The sequence below is a fragment of the Leptosomus discolor genome, chromosome 1 (genome assembly GCF_034619465.1).
Source record: "Leptosomus discolor isolate bLepDis1 chromosome 1, bLepDis1.hap2, whole genome shotgun sequence".
NCBI classification, from domain to species: Eukaryota; Metazoa; Chordata; class Aves; order Leptosomiformes; family Leptosomidae; genus Leptosomus; species Leptosomus discolor.
Genome location: NC_141391.1, coordinates 130,824,089 through 130,852,078, shown reverse-complemented (window position 1 = coordinate 130,852,078; position 27,990 = coordinate 130,824,089). Strand labels below are relative to the sequence as shown.

General features: G+C 41.1%; 1 protein-coding gene across 2 annotated transcripts; it reads left to right on the top strand.

Moving 5' to 3' along the window:
• On the top strand, positions 1–27,445 carry SPICE1 (spindle and centriole associated protein 1). Of its 2 annotated transcripts, none has more exons than XM_086464655.1 (17): positions 1–87; positions 697–744; positions 1,849–1,995; positions 9,004–9,106; positions 9,875–9,996; positions 11,599–11,696; positions 11,970–12,112; positions 12,344–12,484; positions 13,287–13,552; positions 17,406–17,537; positions 17,909–18,059; positions 20,792–21,016; positions 23,074–23,468; positions 24,772–24,943; positions 26,131–26,225; positions 26,565–26,654; positions 27,392–27,445. In XM_086464655.1, the coding sequence occupies exons 1-17, from the start codon at positions 1–3 to the stop codon at positions 27,443–27,445; spliced, it is 2,469 nt and encodes an 822-aa protein (XP_086320781.1). The 2 variants fall into 2 exon arrangements, with proteins under 2 accessions (XP_086320781.1, XP_086320773.1); XM_086464647.1 differs by having other exon boundaries at positions 26,131–26,233; positions 26,567–26,654.
• The last annotated feature ends 545 nt before the right edge of the window (positions 27,446–27,990 follow it).

The following is a 27,990-nucleotide window of genomic DNA, read 5'->3' as shown; positions in this document are numbered from 1 at the left end:
ATGTCGCTGCTGCGGGGGCCGCGGCTCCGCGGCGCCGGCAGGAAGGGCCCCAGGAAGACGGCGGCGGCGGTTAAGCGGGACTGGGACGTAAGTGCTTCCCCGTCCCGGGTGCCGAGCCGGGCCCCGGGCCTGCCCCGGCCTGGGCGGCTCTTCCCGCTTTTCCTCCTCCTCGAGCTTGCGGGCGGCAAGGCGGGACCGGCGGCGGGGTTGCTTCTGCTGGGTGACGCGCGGGTCTCGCTGTGGCCTTTTACCGGCTGGGGAAAGGCCGGGGAGTCTCCGTGCCGGCGGGGGGCAGCCTATAGAAGTCACGGTCCTCTGTGAGGGTTCGTGTTTGGAGATACTCGATTCGCGTGTGGGCATGGGCCGGGACGGTTACCGTGACGGGTTTGCCTCTGCGTGGCGTGGACGTGACCCCTGTCCCATCCTTGGTGCTGGCTGAGGTTAGGCCTCCCAGCTGGCAGCCCCCTCTTCAGGCTGAAAAGCGGGCCCAGCCATGATAGGGGTGTAATTGTTGCTGATTGCCTGCCTCACTGAGGGTGGAATGCTTTACAGTGCTATAAAAATGCACCATTGTATAGTTTTATGCTAATTATATTGTAATTTAGTGGTGGATTTTTTTTTTTTAATAAAGCCTGAAAGAAATCTAGTTCATCCTCAGTTCTGTCTTTTGATGTGTTCTCTGGTTCCTGTTGGCAGAGTACCGTCCATGATCTGACAGTCCACCGTGCAACTCCCGAGGATATTGTAAGTTTGACAGCAATCACTACTTCTTCTCTGCAGCAAGGAGATTTACCTGGTTATCTGACAAGTGTTTACCATACTTATGGGGATATTTTCTGCCAATGTTTACTCTCCCCGTTTAAGCTTCTAAAAATACTGTCTCTTTAGTGTTAGTTCTTTGTTTAGGATATCGTGCATCCCCAGATCTGGCAGTTTATATCTTTCAGTTTTCTATTTCCATTGGGAAGCAGTAGCTGTAGTTTTTATTACAATAAAGTGTATACCAGCATAAAAGCATAAAAAAATAAATACATAAAAACTCAGTGGAATGGTTGAAGTTATGCCTCATCTCTGCTGGAAGGACTGGAAGACATGCTTTATTTTAGGAATCTCTCTAGTTCTGAGGATACTCCATTTTCATTTAAATAATTTAACATCATTTCTTTGTACTGAATGACCTGTTCGCTACAAAATATGTGAATTCTGTTTCATTTTCCGTGGTAGCAGTGATTACCAGGATGGATCAGGCAGTATGGGATGTTGTTGCTTATAAATTTTGACAGATTAGTCAGGACAGATGGGCTATAAATAATTGGCTTGATTAGCAGAGGGAGACTTGATTCTATAAATAATTGGCTTGATAGTCTCCAGACACTTTAGCAAGCACCTCACGTGTTTAATTTGATTCATTTGTATTTAAACTGAAAATATATATATGTGTGTGTGTGTGTGTGTATACATATCTATGTCTCATTGTTAGAAGAAGAGAGAGAATATCTCTGGTGATTGACATTAATGTCAAATCAGGAACATGCATTATGTCTTTTTGTGCATGTTATAGGTGGTAGGTTTGGGGGGTTTTGTCCTTTTACAGCTGAGAAAACTTACTGAATCAGTGGTGTAGGGCAGATGGAAACTGTGAGACTTTGCCTGTTCACCTTTGGAGCTGCTTTAAATTTGGCTGCTATTGATGACGTTTTACAATACTGGGTGTTTGTGAGGCTGTCATTGGTACTACCGTGAAGTTAACATAAATAGTATTCAGCATATGAATGATGAAATCAAGAACAGCTTGTTAGCATTACCCTGCAAGTTTTGCTTTAGATTGTCCCTTGATTTTGAACGTAGCTGCGTCGCCATGAAATACACAAATCGAAAAACAAAGCACTGGCACATCTGGAACTGCAAGAGAAAGCACTGAAAAGAAAATGGAAGAAGCAAAAACAGCTGGCTGCTGATTCCTTGGAGAAAAGGAAATTGACTCTGATGCGTGAGGTGAGAGCTAAATCTGCACTTTCAGCCTGCTGTGGATGATTTGCAGCAGTAGTGGAAGCTGCTCTTGCAGTTCAGTCAACATTTGCTCCTCTTGTTAAGATAATTTTACTTTCTATATGCATATAACTCTCCCTCTATGTGTTGAGTGCATGCAGTCTACGCACTTCACTTGTGACACAGCCTCGAGATGAGTCTCATTAGGGTCTGATTCATCCTTTTTTACTTTCTCACTCAATTGGGATCTCCAAGGTGTATGTAGATCCCATTGCATTTGTAGAAATTTAGCGACCCCCTGAACTACTTCAGCTCTAAAGCAAGGCCCATTGTCTGATGACATCTGGGATGCCGAATCTCAGGATCACTTCCTTGAGCAAGACTTTAACTACTTTAGATTTGTTGGTACAGCACAGGAAGGCTTCAGGCCACCCAGAAAAATATCTACCAAGACCTTGTCTCACTTCTCCAAAAGGAGGCTTTCTTTGAATTTTTGTATTATTCTTGCAACACTCCTGCTATTGCCAAACGATTATATCAGCTAACTTTTGTATTTTTGGTCCTACAGCATATTTTCTAACACTCACAAACAGAGCATCTGCTCCCATGTGAGATTCACTACGGGTTTCCTTCAATATTTCTCTTACCATTGGGGTGGTGATCAGTACTTGTCCATCTTTAGTTACCCACCAACCTTCCTCTGACTTGGTGCATTCTAAATGTTTGTCAAGCCGATCCTCCTCTTCAGTATATTTCAGAGGTTCCCATTGAACCCTTCTTGGTGGAATCAATGCTCCAATTAGTGATCCTCTTTCTGCAGTTCCTTTAGCAGTTTCATCTCTGCCTTTCAGTTTCCTTTAATTATCTCTGTTTGTCCTTTCTGGTAAGCTTTGCAATGTACAATTGCAATTTCTTTTGGTCCTAGAACGCTTGCAGCAGTTTTAAAATCTCTTATGTTTCTTTTGGAGTCTTTCCCTCTTCTCTCTTTCATCTTGGTTGTTATAAACCTTGTATGCTATTTCTATCAATACAGACATTCCTCCAGCTCCTTCTACCTGTTACAACTTCTTTCTAATGTCAGAGGCTGGTTGTCCTATAAACAACACACTAAACATTTTTCTGTCGACCTCATCCTCTCGATCTAAATCAGTCCACCTGCGGGCAGCCTTGCACAATCTCATAAAATGCCAAGGGGCTTTCCTCTGGTTCTTGCTTTCCTTCATACAATTTTGATACATTTTTAAGCTTTGGGACTCCATGCTGGACTCCGTATAGAATTAGTTGTTGATGTTTCAGCATTGTTTTTCCAGTTCCATCATTTGGGTCTCAGGCGGGCTCTGCCTTTGTCGGATATTCATCTACACTTTCATCCACATTCCACCTCCTCTCTTCTTCCCTAGCTTTTTCCAACACTGTTTGCCTCTCCTTGGCCATAAATAAAGCATCCAGTAAAGTTTGCATATTCCCCCAGTTTGAATTATGAGTCAGTATTATTGTTTTCGTGAGCTGGTGGGCCTTCTCTGGATTCTCTTGGTATGAGCCTATAGACTGTTTCCAATTGAACAAGTCCCAAGTGGTAAAAGGACATGCACGAACAATGGCCCGTCTGTCTCTACGGCTTGCCGGAGGTGCACCTGGATAACAGGACACTGCCCTCTCATTCGGCTACCCATAGGGCTAAAAGCTTCACTCCCTTTCCATGTGTCTGCAGGGGCACCCCCCATCCCCAGCTCCTTCCGATTCTCCCCTATTTTGTGAATGGACCCATGGAGCCAGTAGGGACATATTTTCCTCTGGACATGGGTCCAATCTCTTCTTCCTGGCCCCACATCCAGCACAACAACCTTTTTCATCCTTTTCATCCTCCTGTTTAGTATCCACTATATATATTCCATTCCCTCCTTCATGCATATTTAACAATTTGCATTTCCTCCTAGTACCATAATCATTTCTTAAAGTCATAAAAGTGTCCCCATATAGTATTTCATCCCAGTTTCCTTCCTGCTTACAAAATATTGTTAATTGTAATATAGTATTATATTTCAAAGACACCCCCCCCCCACCCACCCCCCCTTTCAGGCCATTTTTCCCCGTCACCCAAAGAATGTTGTGGCCGCCACTTGATCACAGTATCTTTTCATTTTCTCTTTGGTTATAGGATCCCCCCCAAACTTATTCCAGTTTTTCAAAATGCACCTCAGGCAAGTAGAAGGAGAAGTCGCGGTAGAGGATGCTGTACCCATTGTTCTGTTTTACTGCAACCTCCCTGGTCAGTAGTTACTGATTAGTTTCAAATGCTCCCCTCCAACCCCCGCTGTAGGTTAGCAAAGATGAGGAAGGCCCTCTTCCTCCTCACGCATTTTGAGTATTGAAACTTACATGCCTCTGCGGCAAGTTACGCCGACTTGACTGATGCAGGGCCGCTTAGTGCACTTGCTCTGACCCCCTCTCAGTAAAGATGTGAGCGCCCCTCCTCACGAGCGTCTACACGTATAACCGTTTGTGACCCAAAAAAACCCCAGCACCTTGACCCCAATCTCCAAGTTCTCTTCCCTTTTCCCAGAAATACCTCTGTTAGGCGCTGCACTTTCGAGTCACTGGTTGTCCTGGTGCCACAGAAGGGTGGCAGAAAATCCTGTGACCAAGTGGGTCTGTATGCTGGAGTCCAGACCAACAGTTCCCGTCTCTGGAACCATTCAGACGATCCAGGCAAGTCATTGTGGCCATCCCATCTGGGTCACCAGGAACTGTCCCACAAACGGGGGCTGACACCCAGCATGTGAAGAGCCAATCTTGCACACAGAGACGAGATAGATATGTTGATTTCATGTCTGTGCAAAGATGGGTGCTAGGTGGTAATTCCACTAAGCTAGCATGCCATACACAGGAGTTACAAAGTATTTATCTTCTTACATGATTAATAAAAACCTGCCTAAATTTATGCTCATTGTAATCATAATTACCGTCCCTTCTGCTCTTGTTTAGTTCTATTTAAATTAGCCTCACTTCCCATGTAAATTAGCATGCATGCTCCTGACAGGGGTGGGGGGGTGAGTCTGTGTCTGAGTCTTTTCTATCTTGAATGGAGACGGTGGTCCTCCTGCCACATTTACCTTTCTCCCAGTTACCACAGATTTTGTTAACTTCATGCTTATTTGGTGATTATCTATCTTTCCGCACTTTTCCAGGGCAGGATGTTGCCTTTTTGTCAGTCTTGTAGTTCCTTCTCAAGGACACAGTTGTTAGCGAGGCATGCATTGTTTGTACAAGGTAACTAGGCTTCACAATGAAGCTAATGGTCCCCCTTGGAAGACTAGTGCAGTATAGCTAATCCTAAATTAAACAGTGTCACTACAACCCAGGCTTTAATCAACATATGTTTTACCATAGTCTACAACAGTAGAATTTTTGTGTCAAGGATATTATGCTAATCAAGCCTCAAACTTTGACCTTTGTTGTTTTCGTACTTTTCTGCCAAGTGCATTTTAGTGGAGTATTCAAAAGAGCTGTGGACTTTTATACAAATCTTCCTAATGTAACAGCAAGCTAGTTTCAGTAAGACTTCCGTGCAGAAATAAATTATGTATCACAAAAGTAGATTAGACCCCACACTCTTAAGATTTGGCTGGATTACCTTTTATATGACACTGTTATTTTGCAGATGTTAGGAAACACATAGTTAGGAAATAGTCTTCCATATTTGTTGCCATTTCTAATGTGTTCAAGGAGATAAATCACTTGACACAGATGTGGGTATCTCCAGGTTTGCTTTATTAACAACTCAGAGTTGGGCCAACACCTCAAGTGTATGGCAACAGAATTCCAAGTCCTTGCAGGTTTTATACCTTTTCTTCCTCAATACACAGAGTCCAAAGTCTTTGTAAATCTTCACTCAACCTTATTAAGTCCACTTATAATCCCCTTATTCAGCTAGGTTCGTCTTTTCTGGTTCCAGTTCTTGGTATTGGTTTTGGTTTCAGGTCATTGTCTACAAAATTATCTTTTCCTCTAGTCCTATATGGTTACAAGTCTGAGAACTTCTTACATCAAGTACTTATAAGGCACAAAGTTATGTAAGACTTAAGCAATAAGTAAAATTCAAACAATCCTAATTCTAATCTCATTTCCCTATGCTCAGCACACGTGTTACTAATTAATCACTGGTTTTTTTCTTTTATTTTCTTACATGATCTGCACGACTGGTTTTTAAACCAATCCTGGGAGGGCCTATACAAAGGACAAGGCTAAGAACATTTTCTTGGCCTTTTACAGCAGCTTATTCAACTGTAAAATTTTGCAACAAATGACAATTCACAAAATTCAATTCCTCCTGAGTGTCTTTCCCCTTCATATTTAAGCGATGACTTTATTCAGCATACCCTGTGTCTTCTTCTGAATTGGAGAAAAGATGCTTCCAGATAGAAAGACAAAAGGGAGATGATGCCAGGCAAGATGAAACCCATCTGGCTGTTGTTGTTTGAAATACTGGCATCTTGTGTGTAGAGAAAAAAATAGATGGAGAGTCACCATTTTCACCTACTCCTAGCTTAAATCTTGTTAATGGCTGGGTCCCGTTGTTCAGAGTAACTGGGGAGACTTTTCAGTCTGTGTCTCCCAGTAGAGCACAACCACTGTGGATTGTCTGCTTGTCTCTGTTATCTTGGTGACCTTTTTTCCTTATTTACTGCTGTGAGAGTGTAGCTTCCTAAGCCTCTTGAGTCCTACTCGACTGCAAAAGACTTGGAGACAAAAAATAGGAAGATGCAGCTAGTAGCGTGTTTTCTCAGGTAGGCTGAAGAGAGCAAAAGTTATAAAATGGCTGAGCAAAATTTTAACCTTTTGGGGATTTGTCTGCCTAAAAATCTGAATGAAAAAACAATATGAGTTTGTGTCTGTAACTGTGGATTGTGAATGTGCAGGTACCATACCGATTGCTCCTATAACAACTTATTTTTAAAATAACGTTAGTGTATTTCACTGAAGGGTAGGTGATGAGTGGGTTATCGTAGCGGGGAGGTTTTAGGATTAGTCCCATATAATCATCTCTAGTAACAATCTGAAACAGGAAGGAAGATGAATTTTTATGAAATTCATAGGTGATACTAAACTGGGACAAAGTACAGCACTCAGGGAATTTGTCAAGGGCATGTAAGTGGGCCTAGAGGGGTTAGAAGATGGTATCACTTTGTTTTCTGCTGATCACAAGCAAATGTGAGCCAATCTACCTTGGGAGCAATGCTCTAAAAATGTTCATGACCCATTCAGCAGGAGAGCAAAGCTTTAGGAACCTGCTGATGCTGAAAGAGATCTAGGAGGGAGGGTGAAAACAAATTAATTGGGATCATTTTTGTCTGATTAAACATGTCACCTTAGTTTTAATTGCCTTATGGAAAGGAGTCATGTTTTGGGACAGGTAAACTTTTTTTTTTTTTTTTTTCCCCTTCCTTATGCAACAAATGACAAATTCACAAAATTCAGTTCCTCCAGAATCTGGCATGACACTGTCCAAAAACCTGCATTGTTTTGACATCAGATGGCTAAATGGAAAGACTAGATTTAGTTAGTATCGAGTGTGAAAAGTGAATAGTGATTTGGAAAAGTAGATACATGAGATGATTGAAAGATGAATATTCCCTGATTGGCTAACTTGGTTATGAGGAGAAGTGTAATATACTGCAGTGTAATTCAGGCTCAAAAGGCTAGAGAGGCAAGTTTCCATGTCCTTGCCTTCCACCTTTCCTAAGTGTATAGGGAAACTTCTTCAGATAACAAAGCAGAGTAAAATGGGAGATGGGAGGGAAGACAGGTGAAATGCCACTACCTAGAATTTTTGAATGAGGCTGAATATAAACCAGCAAACTTATCAATGGACTCTGAAAGAAACTCTGTGGAGATAACAGCATAGAGTGCTCTGAAACTGCTGCAAACCAGTCCTTCTTTTGATTTCTGGGGGAGCAAAAATTGTCACTCAGTTCTCAGCTTTTGAGTAGGAGGGCATACGTGACCCTGTCTTTTCCGTGGGGTCTTCTAAAGTACTTGCAATCTCTCTAGCTAAATTTGATTAAGCACGATGGAGTGGAGGTCACTTACATATCTGGTCTCATTTCAGGTGTTTAAGAATAACTACCTTCTTCCCAGGTTGTGGGATATAATTTTAACTAGCTGGCCATTTCCAGCTTTGTGAGTGAAACAACAAGTCAGTGAGGAGTTTTGAATTGCATTCTGCCCACAAAGCCATGTCCCCAGTCAGCTCTATTAGGCTTGCAGTAGCTCAATGCCTCTTGCTTTGCGCTCCGAAACATCCCTGCTTAGGAGGCAGCTGTCGTGGTGCCCGTGATGGACTTCAGATACTGGGGGGAGAGAGACCTTGAATACAGAAGCTGTGCCTTGTGAGAAATAATGTGATTCCCAAAATGTTTTCTGGTGCCAGATGTAGTCAGCTGTGTTTATATCTGTTGAAACTTTTATGATGGTAGGTGGCTTAATTTTTAGGCAGGATTTTCAGTAGTCAAGACTGAATGAAACAAGCCTAGCTGAACTGGTTTGGATCAAATCAAATAGTGCAGGTTTTGGGTGTCTGTCAGATGTGGATAAGTGTTCTTTGGCTCGACAGCACTGAGATCAAATGATTTGAGGATGCATACTGTTTTGTTTTTTAATTGCCAGATAGATGTCTTCATTTTCATGAGCATGTCAGCTGCTTGTTTATGTCAGGCTAGGAGGAGAAGGGAGTGAGAAGATTTGCTCTAAAGAGAAAGAGTCAGTGCTGATGGGGGCCCCAGAAGTAATAACTGGTTTTAATTTTTCAGAAAAACAAGGTGAATTCTAGTCACTCAGAATGAAGTATGGTTTTCTGATCTATCTTAATTAGGATCGAATTGCACAGTACCAACTTTGCAAATATTGTCTTGTCAGCTGTTCTCTTGCTAACTGTCTAGAAGAACAATACCAAAAAAACAAAGGAAAAATCAGCCTGTTCAGTATGAAATATTTCCTTATACGCTATACTTTCAGATTCTGTCTGATCAATACCATTTGGAAGATGTATTGGAACGATCTGATCAGGTTATGGCCGTGGCAAAAGACTTGTTTGGGGATGCTCCTCGCACACGAACAGGTAGACCATCTTGTTTATATGTGGTAGTACATTTAAGACTGTCTCCTTGCTTTTCATGAATAGTCTTGCTTTTCAAAGTGTTCTTTTTAACTGTTTTCATCCTATTGTCTAACATAGTACAATTGGTCCTGTTCATGTTGGATGAAACACAGATGAGGGTAACACCTCCCGTGGCAGGGGAGAGCAACTCGTGGCCGGTTATTGTACTGTATCGGTCCATTGTGGAATTTTGGATTGCTTATTGTGCAACACCTCATGCTCCCCATTTCCGCCACCAAGCTGCTGGCCTATACAGAGCACCAGTTCAAGCCACTGTAGTAGTTCTGGCTCTCATTGCTGCGTGGGTTGACTGCTTGCTCTTGGACATTGTTGATTTATCAGCAATTCATGAACAAGGCTTTTCCTTTTCATACCTTCTTTTGTGGATCCTTGTGCTGCTGGAAGGCAGGACTGTCTGTTTGCATGTGAAATCTTAAAGTTAGATTCTTTTTTCTGTAGGCTGCCGTTCTCTTTTGCTTATAATGACTGTTCCATCCTACATGCTGCTTCTGTGCAAGTGTATTTACGCAGGCGAGAAGGACAAAGCCTGGTACATGGCTGAATGTATTAAGATAACTCTATGGTTGGCCTTTGGCAGTTGTTTAAAGCGACGTACATCCCTGTGACCCTCTTTGTGCAAAGTACAGGAACTTATTTTTTGGTACAAAGTCCTGCAACATACTACAGACAGTCCTCTGTGTTCTTCCCTGTTTTGTGTGATTCCTCTAGGTTTCCCTAATGTAACAATGGCTCCTAACTGTGACCTAGAATCATCTCAAGGACCCATTGTACAAAAATGTGATCCTCCCACTCAGCTTTCCATCCTTAGTGAATCTGTCATGGATTCCCAGGTAATGTATGTTCTGTTCCATGCATGTCCTGTGTCTTTTTTGTTTGCACAAAATAAGAATATTCAAAGGTAGAGTTTCCAAGCAGACCTAAACCTGTCTTTTGTGTATTGTGTACCATGTTGATAACATACGTAGAAAATGGTGTTAAATGGAGGTGAGTTTGTTTCGTGAGACTCTGGGAATCATGATTTTTTTGGTTTCTTAACATTTGAAGATGAGAAACAAACATGTCTCATAGAAGCATTCTCATATTAGTATGTTCTTCCTTTTAAATTCTGGAATTATCAGCAAGAGAACCAAGTAATTGCAGACTATGAAAACAACTCCTGTGTCCCTTAACTAATTGCTACATATTAAAATACGCCTCTGATTTTCTAATTATGTCTGCCTATATAGGGACATAGCCAGTTGGGCTCCAGTTTATTTCCAGTAGCATGCATGTAAATGTACCCCAGTTTACTCCACAGCCTTGATTAGTCCTACAAGTTTAACTTTTAATACTTCACATTCTTTTGCAATTATTTAGATTAATTTTAAAAGTTTAATATAGTTTACATTTGTTTAAAATTTCATTTAGATTGCCTTTGTGTTCTGTTTTCTTTTCATAACGTGAGTTGTACCAGGAATGCTCACGGTGGTTCAAGAGCAGGCATATGACACTCCCAGAAAGCAGCTCACTGATGAAGACCAAAAGGGCTGTGGGAGTGAAAGTGATGGTTCTCTGATCCTGTTTCCTACTATCTTGCACAAATGTCTATGATTTGAGTTGCAATACTGCTCTGTCTTGTATTTTGATGTGATATTTGGGTTTGGTGTTTTTTTAATATGAAGAGTTAACTGTAGCATCTTTGTAAGCAGTATCACTGGATGCATGCTGCAGGATAGGCTTAAATTTTTAAAAATTACTGACAGTTGTCTGCTGAGCTTCTGTGAGATTTTCTTTTCTTTATGTGCCTACAGAATCATAGTTAAAGGTTATCTGGTGAAGCCTAACCAGAAGTGCAGAAACCCGATAGTTGGAGGAACCCTAATTCTAAATCTGATTGCTTGTTTTGCTAGGAATGTGGCATGTAGGACTGTATTTTGTGCTGGTTGCATTTTACATATAGAATATAAATATAATTTTGCAGATCTCATTACAAGATTGTTTGGCTTGTAATGTCAAATGGCTGACATTTTAGAAATGCTATAATTTAGGTTGCTTTTTCCATCTTCTGCCTGCTATATGTCTGTATTTGGTTTGGTACAGTCTTTAAAGCTTTTTTTTTTTATCCTACACTGAGTGTGGTCTTATTTAATATAAATCATCTAAATAAACCATTGGATATTGAATTAATCACTTGCTGTGTTCTTTTTGGAGGCAGCTGTCAGTATCAATATTTCTTAGGTGCTAAAATCCCCCAAAACTCTTTGCACAGAGGTTTGTGTTTTTCTTTCCTTTTTTTTTTTTAAAAAAAATTGGTTTGGAGGTAAAGACTGAAACAAAAGGTTTTCTTTTTTTTTCTTGAAACAGTTTCAGAAAATTGATCTCTAACTTCTTCCTAAAGACACATTGACATTGCTCTGAAGTCCCTTTTGTTTTCTTTGTTGTTTACTAAAAAGACTCTTAATGAAGTGGAAGAGGAAGGCTTATCAATCTATCAAACTGAAGATGGACACCATGACTCTCTGAATTTCAAATCCAGCATCAATTGTGACAGGTCAGTACAAATATATCCACCTTCTTAACACTTAAAATAGACGGAGTTAAAAGGGTTTTGCATGGGAATGGTTCTTTTTCTGTTTCGCCCCAGCTCCTTTCCTGACCTCAGAATTCTAGGGGTGTTGTAACATTCAGACTGGGAATGAATATGAGCAGGGAACTCCCCTGAGCAGTTACAGATATTTTAAAAAGCTCTTTCTAGGCTGTACAGATAAGCTAGAATGATCTATTATCCTATTACAATTCACTGTTATGCCTGTTTTGAATGTAGGCTACTCCGGTTATTGAGAGAAGAAAATTCCTTGGTGAATTCTCAGTTGTGGGCTGAAAAGGATGTGAGAAAAACTACTTTATCACAGGAATCAAATGTGCCTTTGACTCCAACAGCTGTTTCTCCATCATTGGATCAGTCAGGTTGGACTTGCCAAATCACAGCCTCTCAAGGGTTGTTAGGCTGTTCACAGGATCCTGTCTGGAATTCCTTTTCTGGGTGGGGGCGACAGGCAGAGACAATTTGGCTCAGATTAATTTCCAAACTAAAAAGCCAGCTCTTCTAATAAAATTACTTCATAACATGTTACTATTAAGAACATACCCAAAAGATTTCATGTATGTATTTTTTGCTCTGTTTTGTGTTTAATTCAGCCCTCAATGCTACCAATGTAGTCAAGAGAACCCATTCAAGACTTTGGAATGAAGACGAAGAAGAGGCTGTAGACTCCACTTACACTGTGAGACAAGTGCTGAACCCGAACTCAAGGAAACAAAAGCAAATTGCAGGAAAAAGTTTAGTACTTTTAAAAATAACATACCTCCCTTTGACCAAGGTCCTTAATATCCTAAGAAAACGTAGGTTGAAAGTGATCTTTGGAAGTTGTTGCAGGGCTAACTACAAAGTTTGGTTAGGGAGGGCCTCGTCCAGCCAAGTCTTGAGCACCTCTAAGGACAGACATTCCACAGCCCCGTCGTGTAGTGTATTCCCCTGCATTCTGCACGTTTGTTGGCAAAGTCCGTGGGAATCTGAGAACCATAAACATGGCCCTTTGATGCTACCTGTTAAGTTGCTAGCCGTGGGGTTGTCTCTTGCGCCGGGCTTTTCCATTTCTGATACAGCTTTCGATTCTGTGCTGCACAGATATATGATGCGTTTCAGTCCCTGTATCCTACACGCATTTGTACGTGGGGACTGACATCAGATACGAACTGTGACGTGAAAGGATTGTTGTAAAAGAGTTGCTCGCTAAATATGAGACCTGAAAGCAGCTGATATTTTTCACTAAGTGTTCACTGGCAAACTTTTTCCATGCTTTTAACTGAGAAGGAGGAAAGTATAAACAGGTATCTAAGCTAAAAGCACCAAACAATCATACTTGAAAGGTAGTAATGTGGTGGCAGAAAATGTGGGTTTTGATGATCTGAAAATAACTGGAGTGACTGGGGATGTTCTTTGATGGTCCGTTTCAGCCCAGGGCAAGAGAGGGCTCCTCCTTTGATTTACTTCAATAAAAAATGTCACTTCATTGGTTCTGCAAACCTTTCTATACAAGTTGAAATTCCAAAAACACTTTTTCCCCCCCTCCCCGCCCAGTGAAAAGAAAACAAACTGCACAGAGCTCCACAAGACAGAGGAGAGATGATTCTCCAGCTAATTCAATCCCCGTTGACCTTCGGAGGGACAACAAATCCAGCCTAGACGTTCTCAACCGCATGATACATGAAGTGGAGCATGAATTGGAGGAATATGAGCGATGTACAGGTCGTGAAGTTCAAAAAACTGAGAGAAGTGAAGGCCTCACCGGGTTTACCTTGTCACTGGTGAATGCTCTATGTCGTTTGATGCGCTACCTCAAAGAGGTGAGAAGACTTTGAATTGCTTCTGTAGAGTGAAGAAAGAGGGGTATAAAGTTAATTTGCAGATGTGAACTTTGGTCTTTCCTGGCTCCCGATCGCTTTACTTTGAAGTCTCCTTATCATTGCTTGTTATTTGGATTGCATGCAATTAGGAGTTAAATCTTTTAGTTTGTTAGAAACAGGTATTCCTAGTGAAAAGGGAGGAGTCAACTGCAGTTAAAGTCTCTCAGTGACTGTTACCAGAAAATACCAATTGAAATAATTTTAAATATGTTCAGAGTTGTAGCAGGGTATTACCTGCAGCCTTGTTTACAAATTCTTTTTCTTCCTTTGCCTCCCAAAGGTGACGCTATAATTACTAAAGCAGTGCATCCAAATAGCTAATTTTTTTGAGGGATTCCTTAGCTTTCTTTTTTTATCCATAGCAGCAACTTCACCTTAAGCAGAAATGACCTGAAGTGCTCACTATAGCAGTGCACAACTTGGGATCAGTGCAATTCTATAAAGACTTACCTGTAAGCCATGTAGAACTTCTTAAAAAAAGAAATAATAAAAAAAAAAAGTGTGTTTTATTTCATCTCTAACCCAGAGCTATTCAATATGCAGCAGTGGCTCACAGTTTCATTTGGCCTACATGAAATTTTGAACCAGATTTATGTCAGTTCCTGCAGTCTTAATAGGTGCAGCAGAATATATTATCTAAATCCCAATGCACCATTTCATAGCAAAAGCAATAGATTGCTAATGAATGTGGAACTGACCTATTTTGGTTCCTTTTCAGAGTGTATAATATTTGGGGGAAAAAAACTCAGCTTATTTTAAAATTTGATTAGATTTTTTTTGTCTGGATATATAACAACTTATTCCTTGTATTGCCTTGTATTTAGTGTATATGGAAGAATTTACTTTAAGACCTGTCTCGGAAGCAAATGGTCAGTAATCAATTCAAGAGTGCAAAGCCACTACCATCAGAAGATGGACTTTGGCTGAGAAGATCTTACATTTTAAAAGAATGCTTGTTCTCTGTTAAAGTTGTAATACCAAAGCAGGGTATTAAATCTGGTTCTCTTGCAGTTACGGGGAAGGATCTTTTGGTCTTCCAATAGAATGTTTTCCATTTATTAGAAAAACATCGATTTAATAGCATCAAATTAATATTATAAATATATTATAACCCTAATTAGACTGTCATTTCTGCGGAGTACAAACTAAAGAGTTATTCTTGCCCCTCAGGCTTTTTCGAAAACTACTCCAGATTTTCTTTGCAATTTTCTTTCTTACTTGCTACTTTCTCTTTATGAATGTAACATTCGAAATATCTTAAGAGTTTTTGTCCTATTCAGATAGAAGGCCAAGGAGTCTGAGTGTTTAAGGAGACTACTTATTTTGAAAGATGTAAGCTGACTGTTACTTGTATTCCCAGTTATTCCCAGGGCACCTCTATGATGATGTTTCTACATGTCATCATTCCTTCCTACAAAGTGTGCTTAATCGTATTCAGAGTTGTTTGATATAGAGAGCGTCCATCCATAATCTTCCGTGAATTTTCCACTTTTCATGGAGCTTTATTTACAATTAGGATTTGAGAATTTGCTGTGAAGAATCGCAGTTTGTCTGAGTATTTCCTGAAACCTGGTCCCTGTGATGCTAGGAATAAATGGAGTGCTCATGTGCACCATCTGTCTTGCCTAGCCAGGAGAGTTAGCAAAGTCCCAATGCCTGAATTACAGCTGGCAATGCATTTCAAGAAAGTGACTTTGCAGCGGAAGTTTAAAAAGCCTCTGATTTTAGGTAAACAACCAGCCTTCAAGAGGTTTTGAAGCTTGTAGAAAGATTTCCTTCCTCTTCCAGGAAGAAGAAAATATTTTCCAGCTTTTACTGCAGAATAGCTGAGTGCAGAAGAATTGCGATAACGGATGTCGCTTAATTTATTTTCAAAATTATATATAAAAAGTGGGAAGAGAAACTTGAATTACTGAATAATGAAAGTTGCATTAGTAAGTGACTGAAAAAAAATCAGCTGCTACAAGAAGAAGCTAGTGAATATAGAGCAGGCTAGAGAGAAGGGGAAAGAGAAACTTCTGAAATGTTTGCCAAGCTATACAAAATTCTTAAAGGGAAGTGGATGAACCTGACTTGGTTCCTAAATGAATTTTAATGTCATCTGCCAAATGTTAAAATTAATTTTTTTTTCCCCTCATTCCACTAAGAATGCTATTTCTTTGCCAGACTCACAGGACAAAAAGTCAGAGTACAGGCATCCTACATTAATCTGTGTTGCTATGTTCTCTAGCTCTGCTTCTGCATATTCTGACACAATGTTAAAACAAAGCTCAGGAGATTAGAGGCAATAGGCTGGAATGAAGATACTTCTTTCAGAGTATAACAGACCCAAGTCCTGCCTGATGGTAGGAATGGATCTATCCAGCTGTTAACCCTGATGCTTTCCCCATGCGTAAACGTAAGACACGTAGCTGCTTGGAAGCTTTTTCCTCCAAGACAAGGTTAACGCTGTAGAGGATGGGGAGTTGCAATAGGTCATCCAGATGATCTAAGGCATCAATAGGCTTCATCACTGCTACCAGGGTTAAAGTTCTTATTATGGGCTGTCTGTGGTTTCTACAAAGATAGGACTGCCTACATTTTTTCCATTTTCTGTGCCAGCCTGCTTCGCTTGGATCAATACAAAAAAACCTGTTCTCTCTAGGTGGAAGAGAACCAGAAAATGGATGGCTTGTCTCCGATATGCTTAAAGGACACATATCTGCCTGTCTTTGTGTCTAGTGACAGTATCTGTGGTTTAGTCTCAAAATTATGTATTTTTTCATTCGCTTTATGTGGCTGCAGAGCTGTTGTGTCTCAACACTTCTTCCTTGGTGGTTTTTCTCTTCTGGTCCCAATGCCAGCAGAAAAATAATCTACGTTATGTTGTGGGCAGCTCATGCTCTAATTTTGTCTGTGCAGCAGAAAAGAGTACACCAAATGATTTTGAGGATCTCTTGTGTTTTGGAGATGGGATGTATTTCTCTCATTCAGGGATTCCTTTGAGCAAATTCAGGCAACCATCTGGGGAAGGGCTCCATCTGCTAATTCTGATGTGCTTATGTGACTTTGTAGCCTCTGCTCTTTTAGCGACGATGGTCCAAAAAGTGACAGATGTGTATTCTGTTTACCCATTAAAGGTGGAAGGGACTCTTCTGTCTTCTACAGGAAGCCTGGCTACTGCAGTGGTCTGTCTTAAAATAACAGATTGATAGTATCTTTTGAGGGCAAGAGGTTCTACAGTAAGGTCTTTTGCCTCATGCTCAAGTAGTTACTTAACCAATAAACCTTTTTGTCTTTTTTTTTTTTTTTTTAAAAAAAAAGAAATGCTCTAGAACTTTTTCTCCCTCTGAGGGAAAACGTTAGATAGGAACTACTTTCTCCTTTATTTAGTCAAATTTGTCTTCATTAATGAATTAAGGAAACTAAAGAATAGGCACAAGTAGCACAGGGTATTGACAAGCATCAGCACACCTGGAGTTACTTGATTACTGCATGAAGATTCAGTGACTTACAAAATGGTATCCATGTGGAGAGACAGCGCTTGTAGTTACAGCCTGTAAAAGTTGTAAAGGCAGAAGAACAAGGTTGTGTAGGATTCCCTACAGTATTCTGGAGTAACAAATAAGGAACGGTGAGCTCTCTTTGACAGTTCTGAAGTCCTGAAAATTGGATTTTATTGTGAAAGCAGTGAAGTCAGTTTAGCAAAAGGGAGAAGAGCTGTTGCAGTATGGTGTGATATGCACCTGTTCCAGTTTCCAAATGTGAATCTGCATTGGTTATAGTAGGCTTTTAACTTTTTCTCCCTCTTTAGAGTGAAGTGCAGCTGCGTGAGAAAGAGGTGATGAGACAGCAGCATGAGGAGATGTTGAATGAACACAGAGAACTGATTGATGCTCTGACTGCAGAAATACTTCTAGTGAGGGAAGAAAACACTGCTATACAGGTACTGAGCTCCCGTCCCCCTTAGAATGACTTGTTAGAATACTGAGTTTTGTTGCAAATGTGTGCTGAGATGCATCGTCGTACGTTCACGTTCAATGGTTACATTTGGGAATGAAGCAATAAAGCTGCATTGGAGAGGAAGTGGGGTGATGAGTTAGGGAAAGGGAAAACCAAATCATTTCTTTGAGGCAGGAGGGAAAATAAATTAGAAGCATGGAGACACCAATATGTAATATCTCCCTGGAATACCACAGATTCATGCAGTGGTATTAAGAGACCAAATTTCTTCTCAGAGCTGCTTGTGGTATATAATTTAATTCCTGTTGTTAGAACACAGATTTCTGTATCTTTTGTTTTTCCTTCGTCCTTTAGAAGAAGCTTCAGCAATACATGACGGCAACAGATGAACAGCTGATCTCTCTCACGCAAGCATTTAAAGGCCTCCCTTTGGTAGAACCTAGAAGAGAACAAAGTCCAAACCATTTTGGAGGAATTGCAAGCAAAGGTCTCGTGAATGGCCAAGGTGTGTGCATGCATGTATGAAGGATGAAATGGGAGTTGGGGCTAATTTCTCCCTGTAGTGGAAGATTTGGTATTTAATAGACAGATTATTTTTTAACAGTATTACAGGAATTCTATCCCCACTGGCATCCCCCTGTCTGGATCAGGACTACAAGATTAACCTTTTAGTCAAGTCCTGGCTTGAGCTTTAAATGATACATAAATTTTTTTTTTTTTTTAATTATAATCATTCATATTTTTAAAAAAAAGGGGGGGAGAGTAGCCAGCCCCCCCTTAAGATGCCTTACAAAGATTTATTTTGAGGGTCCTAAAAAAGCCCAAACAAATTCCCTGGCTGAATCAGGATCACACCTTTGTGTTACTGAAGCCGCCTGGCAGTATGAGATTGGTTCTTCCGTACGACACTGGAGGTCGCTGCTGTCCAGAAATAGCAGCTGCTCAGGCGTGTTATCTAACCGGGCAGAAGCCTGTGTCTTGGTATTGGTGGTTTTGTAACAGGGGTGAACGACTAGTTGAGTGACATGTAACATAGAAGCAGGCTAAGTTAAGCCAGTAGCATCGATGGTCAAACTAACCAAACGTGATTCACTTTGTACTTTTTACCTTCATTCACCGTGGAGTTTTCTCCCAACTGTCTTCTCCAATTGGTTGCTTAAACGCATTGGTTTTGCTCTCAAGGTCACTAACTCCTTGTGAATCCCCAGACTGCTTGCAGCTATTTGTATTCCTTAGCTACATGTTGGTTTTGTGGACATTTTTGTGGTCAAGAGCTTTCTTCCTGACTGTTTCTATGGTGTTCTCAGGAAGAATCACAGAATGTTAGGGGTTGGAAGGGACCTCAAAAGATCATCCAGTCCAATCCCCCTGCCAGAGCAGGGCCACCTAGAGCAGATCACACAGGAACACGTCCAGGCGGGTTCTGAATGTCTTCAGAGAAGGAGACTCCACAACCTCTCTGGGCAGCCTGTTCCAGTGCTCTGTCACCCTCACAGGGAAAAAGTTTTTCCTTGTGTTAATGTGGAACCTCCTGTGCTCCAGCTGGCACCCGTTGCCCCTTGTCCTGTCACTGGCCATCACCAAGAGCCCGGCTCCATCCTCCTGACACTCACCCTTTACATATTTATAAACATTGATGAGGTCACCCCTCAATCTCCTCTTCTCCAAGCTAAAGAGACCCAGCTCCCTCAGCCTTTCATCAGAAGGGAGATGTTCCACTCCCTCAATCATCTCTGTGGCTCTTCGCTGGACTCTTTCAAGCAGCTCCCTGTCCTTCTTGAACTGAGGGGCCCAGAACTGGACACAACATTCCAAATGCCACATAGTGGATCCCTTTTTTGTGATTCAACCAGGCTTTGTAAAAGATAACAAAAAATCCTACCCCAAAATACAAACCCCAAGCAATCAGAAAAGCACCCCTCAAAAAACCCCAAAACAAAAAGCCCCCCCCCCAACCCCCAAACCCCAAGCCTTCCCATACAACAGTTCTGCAAGACTAGAATTTCCAAATCTTTTTTCCTTATTGGTCTCTCTTCTCAGGAAAAGTCATCTTCCTGTGAGGAAAGCTTCCTAAATTTACAAAAATATTCCCTCCTCCTCCTCCTTCAGGAGATCTCTGGTACCCTTAAGGATTCTGACTGGATGCGAAACATTTGGGGTAGCTAGTTTTAGCACAGAAACCATGCGTAAGTTAACATAGGACTTCTCTGGAGAGACAAGAGTGGCTGAGAGAGGAGTGGGGGGCATATCATAGTGACAAATAGTATGTGAGGAGGATACTTGGGAAATGCAGTTCTGTACAGTGAAACACAGCAAGAAGATATTTGTCGTTTCTTGCCACAATCGTTGAGTAGTAGGTAGCAGGTTTTGAGTTCCATCTCAGAACCTCAGTAGTGTGAACTACAAGCAGTATCTTATGCAAACAGCCTCTTCTGGCTCTTTGCCTTTGAAGGGTGCTTTTTGTCTCTTGCACTTTGGGATCAGGTATGTTCTGCTTAATTTTCCACTAACTTCTCTTTTGGGAACAAATGTCCTGAACAAAATTGTAAAGAGAGAGTTCAAAGATAGCACTGATGGAGCAGTGGATGTAAACATATTATAATTACTGTGGTCTCACAGCTAGCTACAATTTTGATTTTATGCTATCCATTTTGTGCCTCCCTGGCATGTTCAAAATGGATGGCAGTGTAGAGACACAAACTTAGTTGTAGTTAAATACAGAAGAATAACTTTTTTTTTTTCTGAAGAGATGTGTGGTTTTAAATAACTCATAGAAAGATCATTGGAGAGCTCAAAAAAAGCTTTGAATTGTTTTCCACTCCACCTTTGTTGCCGTCAAATTTATCATATAGGTTCATTAGGACAAGTGTGTAGGTCTGCTTTTCTCAAGAGAATGTTGTCAAATGCAGCTCACTAAAATACCTGTTCCTCACAAGCCAAGTCTGTATGTCTCGTGCATGAGTTACAGACAGATCACTTACTAGTAGCCTGGAATTGTGAGGCTACTTACGATCATACAGTAGCTCTTCTTGCTCTTAAGGCCAGTGAAAATTTGTGTTATGCTCCAGTGAGAGAGTTCTGTACCTGGAGATCAAAAGGAAGTTAACAGTGTGTGGGAAACATACTCTAGTCTGTCTTTTCAGATACCTGAACTTAAGAGTTGTTATTCAGAATTTTCCTTATTGCACTTAAAACTTTTTTTTTTAAATTTTATCTGTGCTTTGTCTCTTTCTTTAGAAAAACCTGATTTGAGCTATTTTGAGCCTAGGGCTGATGCAGGCAACAGGGAAGGTATGCTGAGATTCCCACAGGAAGAACTTCCTTTCAAGTTTCTCCAGAGGTCAGGTGCTTCAGGTGGTGCAGGAGCTGGCAGAAGCTTGCCGTCTCACATCTTCCAGCCAGCTGTGCTGTTGTCACCCCCGCGGCAGAAGAGCAGTCAGGAATCGTCTCCCCTCCAGAACGGTGAGATCTCTCTGGCTGTAGTACACTTGAGAGTCTGTGTAGTGTGTTGCTGTTTCCATCTCGCGCTACCTTTGGACATTCGTTTTCTTTGGAAAATTTTTTGATTTGTATGCTTAGACACATTGGCCCTGTAGCTGGAATATCCTGCTTCTGCACCCAGGTAGGCATTTCTTTTCATTCTGTGCCTGTTGCTAGATTTCCTCAGCTTTCAGTGCCCTGCAGTTCACCATCTACTGTCTGCAGCCCTGTCAATGGCAATCCAGACTGGCATTTTTGTTTTGTACTGGTTTTGATTGTCACTTCTGTATGATTTGCTGTAGCTCTTTGTCTATGATGTCTAGCACATCATCTCAGATTTTCATCTGCTGATGGTGTAATCCAGCCTCCACTGCCTTTAATGGTGGAACCACTGAAGCCTGGAAATTCAATGCCTCTGCAGCCCATGCTGCAGACAAACCAGGATGTCTGTAAGCTGCAGACTCTTGCTTTGAGCCAATCTTCCCAGCAGAGGTTTTTCTAAAACCTTTGGGAGCAAGTTTCCGTTGGGTTTCATTTAATACACGGGAAGTGACTGAAGAAGTTTTGGGTGAAATTATGTGGTGCCAGATGACACTCAGTCTTGTGTTCAGGAGTTTTATTGGTCAGTAGCTCAGCTCTGTTGTTGGGAGGAAGAAAGTTCATCAGGGGTGATTAGGGAAGGAATTTCTTGTTTGAACTTAATGAAGTGAGCAGAAGGGAGGACCCTTTGTAATGCTCAAAATCAGCTGTTTCCTCCTGCAACTGTCATTATAACCACATGCATCTTACTGAATGTGCTAGGCCCTGTAACTCTCTGTGGTTGAGAGGCGGATAATTATGTCTATGGCTAGCTTGATGGTTGCTGACAGGGAGCAGGGCACAGTAGCGGGATTTTCTGCCTTCCCTCCTCCTTTTTTTCCCACCTTTCTGCTGTGTTGTTTTGTAAGTCTTTTCCAAGTCAGAAAATTAACCCAAGAATCCTTTTGATTTGAGGAGTTGGCAGTACAATTGAAAGTTTATATCTAGTTCAAGCTTTTGGTGGTCACCTATGCTGCAAGGAGGCACATAATAAATCAGGAGGAAGTGAGCTAAAGGTAGCTTTCTGCAAAGAACGACATCTGGCTTCAGTCCCATTGAGAACTGTCAGATGTGTGTTATTTGAAACAAATTTGAAACTGTTTTCCTAGACTTCACTGTAGTTTAGCTGTGTGAGAAATATGTTGTTACTCTTTTAAGACCGTGAAGGTTAATAAATGGCTCAACAAATGTTAAACTTCTTGAATGTTTCTTTATGAAAAATTATTCATAAACCAGATTTGTGTGTAAATTTTTAAATGTCATGCTTTCCTCAAGAGGCAAAAGCTAAAGCTTGGGAAGGAATGGGCTATTTCATATATAAAGCATAGAAAATCTGGTTTTGATCATAAAATCCAACTTGGACGTAACATGTAGCAGCTGATAGTGCTGTAGGATATTTTGTCATGTGTGAGTGGTGTCTTCTGTTTGCTAAAGATGACCGCAAAAAATACCTAGCTACTTGTGTTGGCCAGAGTGCTTCCCCTTTCTTAGGGGCTGAGTATATAGCTAGCTTATTATTATGCCAAAAGTCTTATATTATTTTGTTTTACTATTGTAAAAGTTTTGTTACCAACCCAGTATAAGTATCACAGCTGAAATGCAAACTTACAGTTTATTAGGTAAGGTAAATGGATTTTGGAAAACAGAGGAGTAACTAGGAAATTGTGTTTGATCTATCAGCTAAGAAATTCAAAACAATTTATCTTCTCTCTGACTTCTCTCTCAGTGTTAATTAAATAATTTAAATGTAAGTCTGTTTACAATAGGAAATATTAAACCTGGAGAGTTCTTGCAGCAGGGTCTTACATAGAGTGATTTTGATCAATAACACCATTCAGGCTAGATGTTACAATTCAAGTTCTTGCTTGATTATTACTAGCCTGACGCAGTAAAGTCACTATTAGTTGCCTTGATGAGGATCACTTCTCTTTCCTTACTGTTCCTTTGTTTCTTGTTTGTAGTGTTTACAGCCAGTTCTCGGTCTCCTGAAAACACCGAAAGAGAGCCGTGCAAGGAAAGGAGCTCACCTTCCTCCCTGAGAACACAGAGCATGACTGAAGAAAACTGTTTCCTCTCTCAAAGGCAACCAGCTCCTCCCGCAGACAAAGACTTGGGGAGTTCTCACGAGAAAATCAGTCTGTCCTGCTCAGGTGACACCAGAAAAAACAGCCCAGCTGAAGGGTTGTTTCAAAACGGTGATCTGCTGGGACAGATAGCTGAGCTCACACGGCAGAACTCTCTAATTAAAGCTCAACTGAGCAAATTCAGAGCCTTCTCTGAAGACACAAGTGACTGCCTGCATCAGCCAGACCCAGTACAAAATGCAAATCCTGGTCCAGACTCTTCCCAAGGACAGGTGAGAATTCAACAGAGAAGGAAGGCTAGATTCCCCTTTCTGCTGATCTGCTTTCTCGTAGCTTACTGATGCTTTAAGACTGTTTCTTCCCTGTTGTGAGTTGTTTTATGGAAAAGACTAGAAAAACAAATATTCTTTTCATTCATTTGCTTGGCGACTTGTGATTTTTATCATTCCCTAAGGAGCTCAGCAGTAGTTTCTTATATTTGGCCTATGTTGTATATGAGTGCTGAAAGGCGTGCAGCACAATTATAAATTCAGGATTAGGTTATGCTGCAAAAAGAGGTGTGATTGCAACATGATCAGGTATACCTCTTGTGGCTTGGGTAATACAACAGAGAAAGCACTGCACTGACCCACAGGTTCTTGCCAAGCTTGTGAAATACATATTTAAATCCATGCCATACAACTCTTCTGCTACTGTGACCCAAAAGCCCATGAGATTAAAGTTAGTGCAGGTACCTCTTGCAAATAGTTGATTATAGCATATGTACTACTTGGAGCTGTCTTGTCAGTCCTGCTGTGTGGTGAAAATCCCAAAATCTACGGGAGAGAGAGAACTTGAAGGCTTCAGTTCACATAGAAAACCTTTAATCTGCAACTGAGCCGCTATTCAGCGGCACCCCAGTGAGCAGAGTTAACATCACAGAAATGCCTCGCTACTGTCTTTACTTTTGTTCCGTCACAGTGGTGGAATTACTGTGCGATGAGGGATCCTAAAAATTTTGAATTTCCTCATGTAAATGTAGACAGAGAGTGTTGTCGCTTTCCACATTGTATTATGTTGTGTAATATTTAGTTATTTGGTCGTACAAGGTGATGCAAACTTTAAAGTGTTGTTTTTGTGGAAGCAGTTACCAGAGGGGGAGGGGAAGAGGTCGAAGTGGATGAAAACCTGGTTTAAAGATGAGTTCCAGGATACTACTCCTAGAAGTCTTGCTTTTGCTTCCCCACACCCTCCTGAATATGTGTGTGTCTGACTAAATATTTTCTTAATTACAGTTAATTGCTGGATGGCTGGGTTGGTTGGTTTGGGTTTTTTCACTTAAACGATACAGACAATAGCTGTTTTTTTTTCCTGTTTGTAGGAAGGCCAGTTTAAAATACTGTTGTGTTTAGTCAATTAAGGACCCAGATACAGGACAGTGAAAGGGACAAAATCAGATTTTTCACAGGAGGTGCTATATAATTATGTTTACTTTCAGTTTGAAAATTAAATGCATAGAAATACTTGAAATATATTGCATGCTGTCCTTGAAGGTGCGAATTGTAAGTGTTTAACTGGAAATAATTATCCAAGTAGACTCATCTCATGGTATCAAAGAGCTTGGAGGAAAGAATAGCAGAGCTGAATCGTCAGAGTACAGAAGCACGTGATAAACTGTTGCAGCTAATAGACCAGCAGAAATCAGCTGCTGCTGATACGGTCCCTCCAATGACATCTCCTGTTCTGCCCCCATCCCTAAATTGTACTGGTAAGTACCCAGCTTCAGGAGAAACACAAACTAGTAAGGCAACGTTTTTCCCCTTTAGAGAGTTCTTTGTCCTTATCTGATTGGAGCAGCAGTTGTGGTCAGCCGTACACTTGCTGTTAATGACTGTGTGGTACAAACTCTTTACTTCAGAGAGCTAAAAATATATCAGCTAAACTTCTCCTGAAGTTAGCTTCTTGGTAATTAGCCTGCTGTAAATATCATGGTTCACGGTACATCTGTTCTTTGCTATGTCCTTGTCTGCAGAACAGTTCTGCTCCGTGGTCGCCGGTGGGCAGAACGAGGCTTTATAATCAGTCCTCTCTGCTGGAGAACGTGCTATAACAACATGAAGTATTTACATCAGGCTTCTAAAAATCACAGCTGAGTGGTTATCCAGTTCTCAGCCACATTTTGGTTTTTGGTCTTTTGAGCGCTCTTTCCATCAGACTACCTTGCTGAGTTACTGCCAGTACTAACAGAAAGAACTAACTGGAGCTTCCAGTCACCTGAAGAGGTGAATTGGCAAAGGCGATACTGTTGCCGATTCAAGATTCATAAATTAGCTGCCATGTGTAACTGTACACAAAAATACTTTCCAGGAGCTGAGGGCTGCTTTGTCTTTTCATGGAGTCGTAATTACAGGGAGAACCGCACGTGAGCATGTACACATGCTCTGTCTAGGGCACCCGCCCTTTGCCCCTTCCACAGAGGATGTGTAAGGGGAAGGACTGGAGGGGGAGGGGAAGGAGGGGGGAGAAGAGACCACATGTGTGCATATGCATGCAGGTGCATGTGCAATGACTCACACAGTGGGCTCATAACAGTTTTGAGTCTTCTACGGCTGTTGTAGCATAAATTCAGCACGATAAGTAAAACCTTAAAGGAACAAAGTAGACAAATGAGAAGTCTCTAAGCCTCTGATTGCCAAAACCCAGAAGGTTTATTCATGGAAGAATCATTCTATATCTGTGCACGTTGTCCATAGTCACTCTATTTGCTTTCAATATCTGTCATTTTCAGAGAGTGGGTATGGGGTTGGTGTTTAGCCTGATGTTTTATGTCTGAGCTGTATGTTCTGTGTGATTGTGAAGAGTTATGTGATGCCCCTCAAAAAATGGGAAAGTGAAATGAATATTGTGCAGTGTTGCTACATTCTCATCAGAATCAACCTATTATTTATTGCCTAGAAAATGCAAGGAGGACAATTGAAGTGTCTATTCCCATGGCAATTCCTGTGGACAGCTCCAAAGAAGATAGTGTTTCCCCTGCCAGTATGACCAGCATAAGAAGGTGAAAGTTAACCCTTTACTATTTTATTTTTGTAGTGTCTTGCTTACCCATGCAGCAGAACTTGAACACAATGGAAAAATTGCCATGTTTTTGCTTGGCTTCACAGACTTTCCCTGACTTCATCACACACAACTCCATGGAAATGGGACAAAGGTCCGATAGCTTTTTCACGACTTCCATTGTTTATATTTAAAATACCTGCAGTGTCATATAAGACAGATGACATGGGCTGTTGAAGACTACTGACAAGGGGTCCTAACTCAGGATCTGAGACATGATTCTAGTAGTCACTTCCTTTTTTCATGTTTTCAATCTCATTTTGAATGTCTACAGGTCTGTAGGAGACTCTAGCAAACCTTGTTCGCCCCTAAGTGCCACATCTGAAAGTGTGAAATTAACTCCGGTCAGCCAAAGGCCAAAGGTAACACTGAAAAACCTTCAACCGGAAAGTTTGATTGTGGTGTCATATAAGGAAGAAGCAAGACAGATAGAGAAGGGGAGAGAGCTCTGTCTTATCCTAAATCTAGAGAGGCTAATAGTAATTGATTCGTGGCGGTTTGGATGCTGAACAGTTGGTAAGGGGAGACCGGAGTGCTAGTGACATTAGTTGTTTGCTGCCACAGAGCTGTTATTTACAAGCAAATAATCTGTAACTACATTTTCTGCTGTGACATCTTCATGGGAACCTCTCGCGGTTTTTCCCTGGTGGCTCCAGAGAATTTCAAGTAATCATTATGATCTACTAAGAGCAGACTACAGCAAGATGCTTTCTCGGGGAACTCCAGGCAGTAATACAGTCTGGTAGTCCTAGATCTGTTTATATGCTTGAAGGCAACCACGGGGAGATATTAATACTGTCTTTTCTGATGTCCAAAATAACCCGAATTAGGAGGGATAAGGAGAAACAAAGTTAGGATCCAAGACTTCCTATCCTGACAGTGAAGTATACATCACCAGAGGGGAAATTTGGAATACTTAAGGTAGATGTGGCTTAAACTAGGTGTCTAAATTGGGTGGTATCCCTCCCTCCACGGTGCCGATGGCAGGCAATTGCGATGTGTCAGTGAACTGACAGCAATCCTGCATAAGCCAGCACTAACTAGCAAGTCTGTGGGAAATTTATGATGTATGAATTTCAACTGGCTTCTCCTTTTGCAGGTGGAAAAGCAAAAAGAAGGCGGCTGGTTCGCATTGTCAATGCACGTTATGTAAAGGAAACTGTGCTCAAGTCCTATATTTTTTTAATTAATTTTTTTGAACCACAACTAGATCACAATAATCCCCCCCCTCCAGATGTACAGTTTAACTCTGAAGTGCCATTAGTATAAAAAGATCCCTATGTTTATTGTATTTGTACCAAACAGAGCACTATAGGAAGTCCTGGGAATGAGTTTCTGAACTGGAGACACTGCTGTGATATTATGCCTTTCCGTTGAATAAATCTTTCACAAAATTGTAAACTCAGGCTGCTGTAGCAATATGAGTGTGCGTCTGATATCTGTGTCAGACACGCTGAAAACTGGAGGTTTTGGAAATTGCATGTGAAACTTTCTGGAGCATGTGTTTGCACAAGATACGGGAATGAAATATCAAGAAAAACTGAGATGAGGGAATGTACCTCTGTTCAAAAGCAGCCTGGAGATTAGGAAGCCAGCCTGTTCCTGCTGGATAAGAATTTGCATCAGAAATAATTTGTTCCTTCCGTAGTTTAGTTGCTCCCGAAAGTTGTGTTTTCTGCGCAGTTAACATATCGGGGA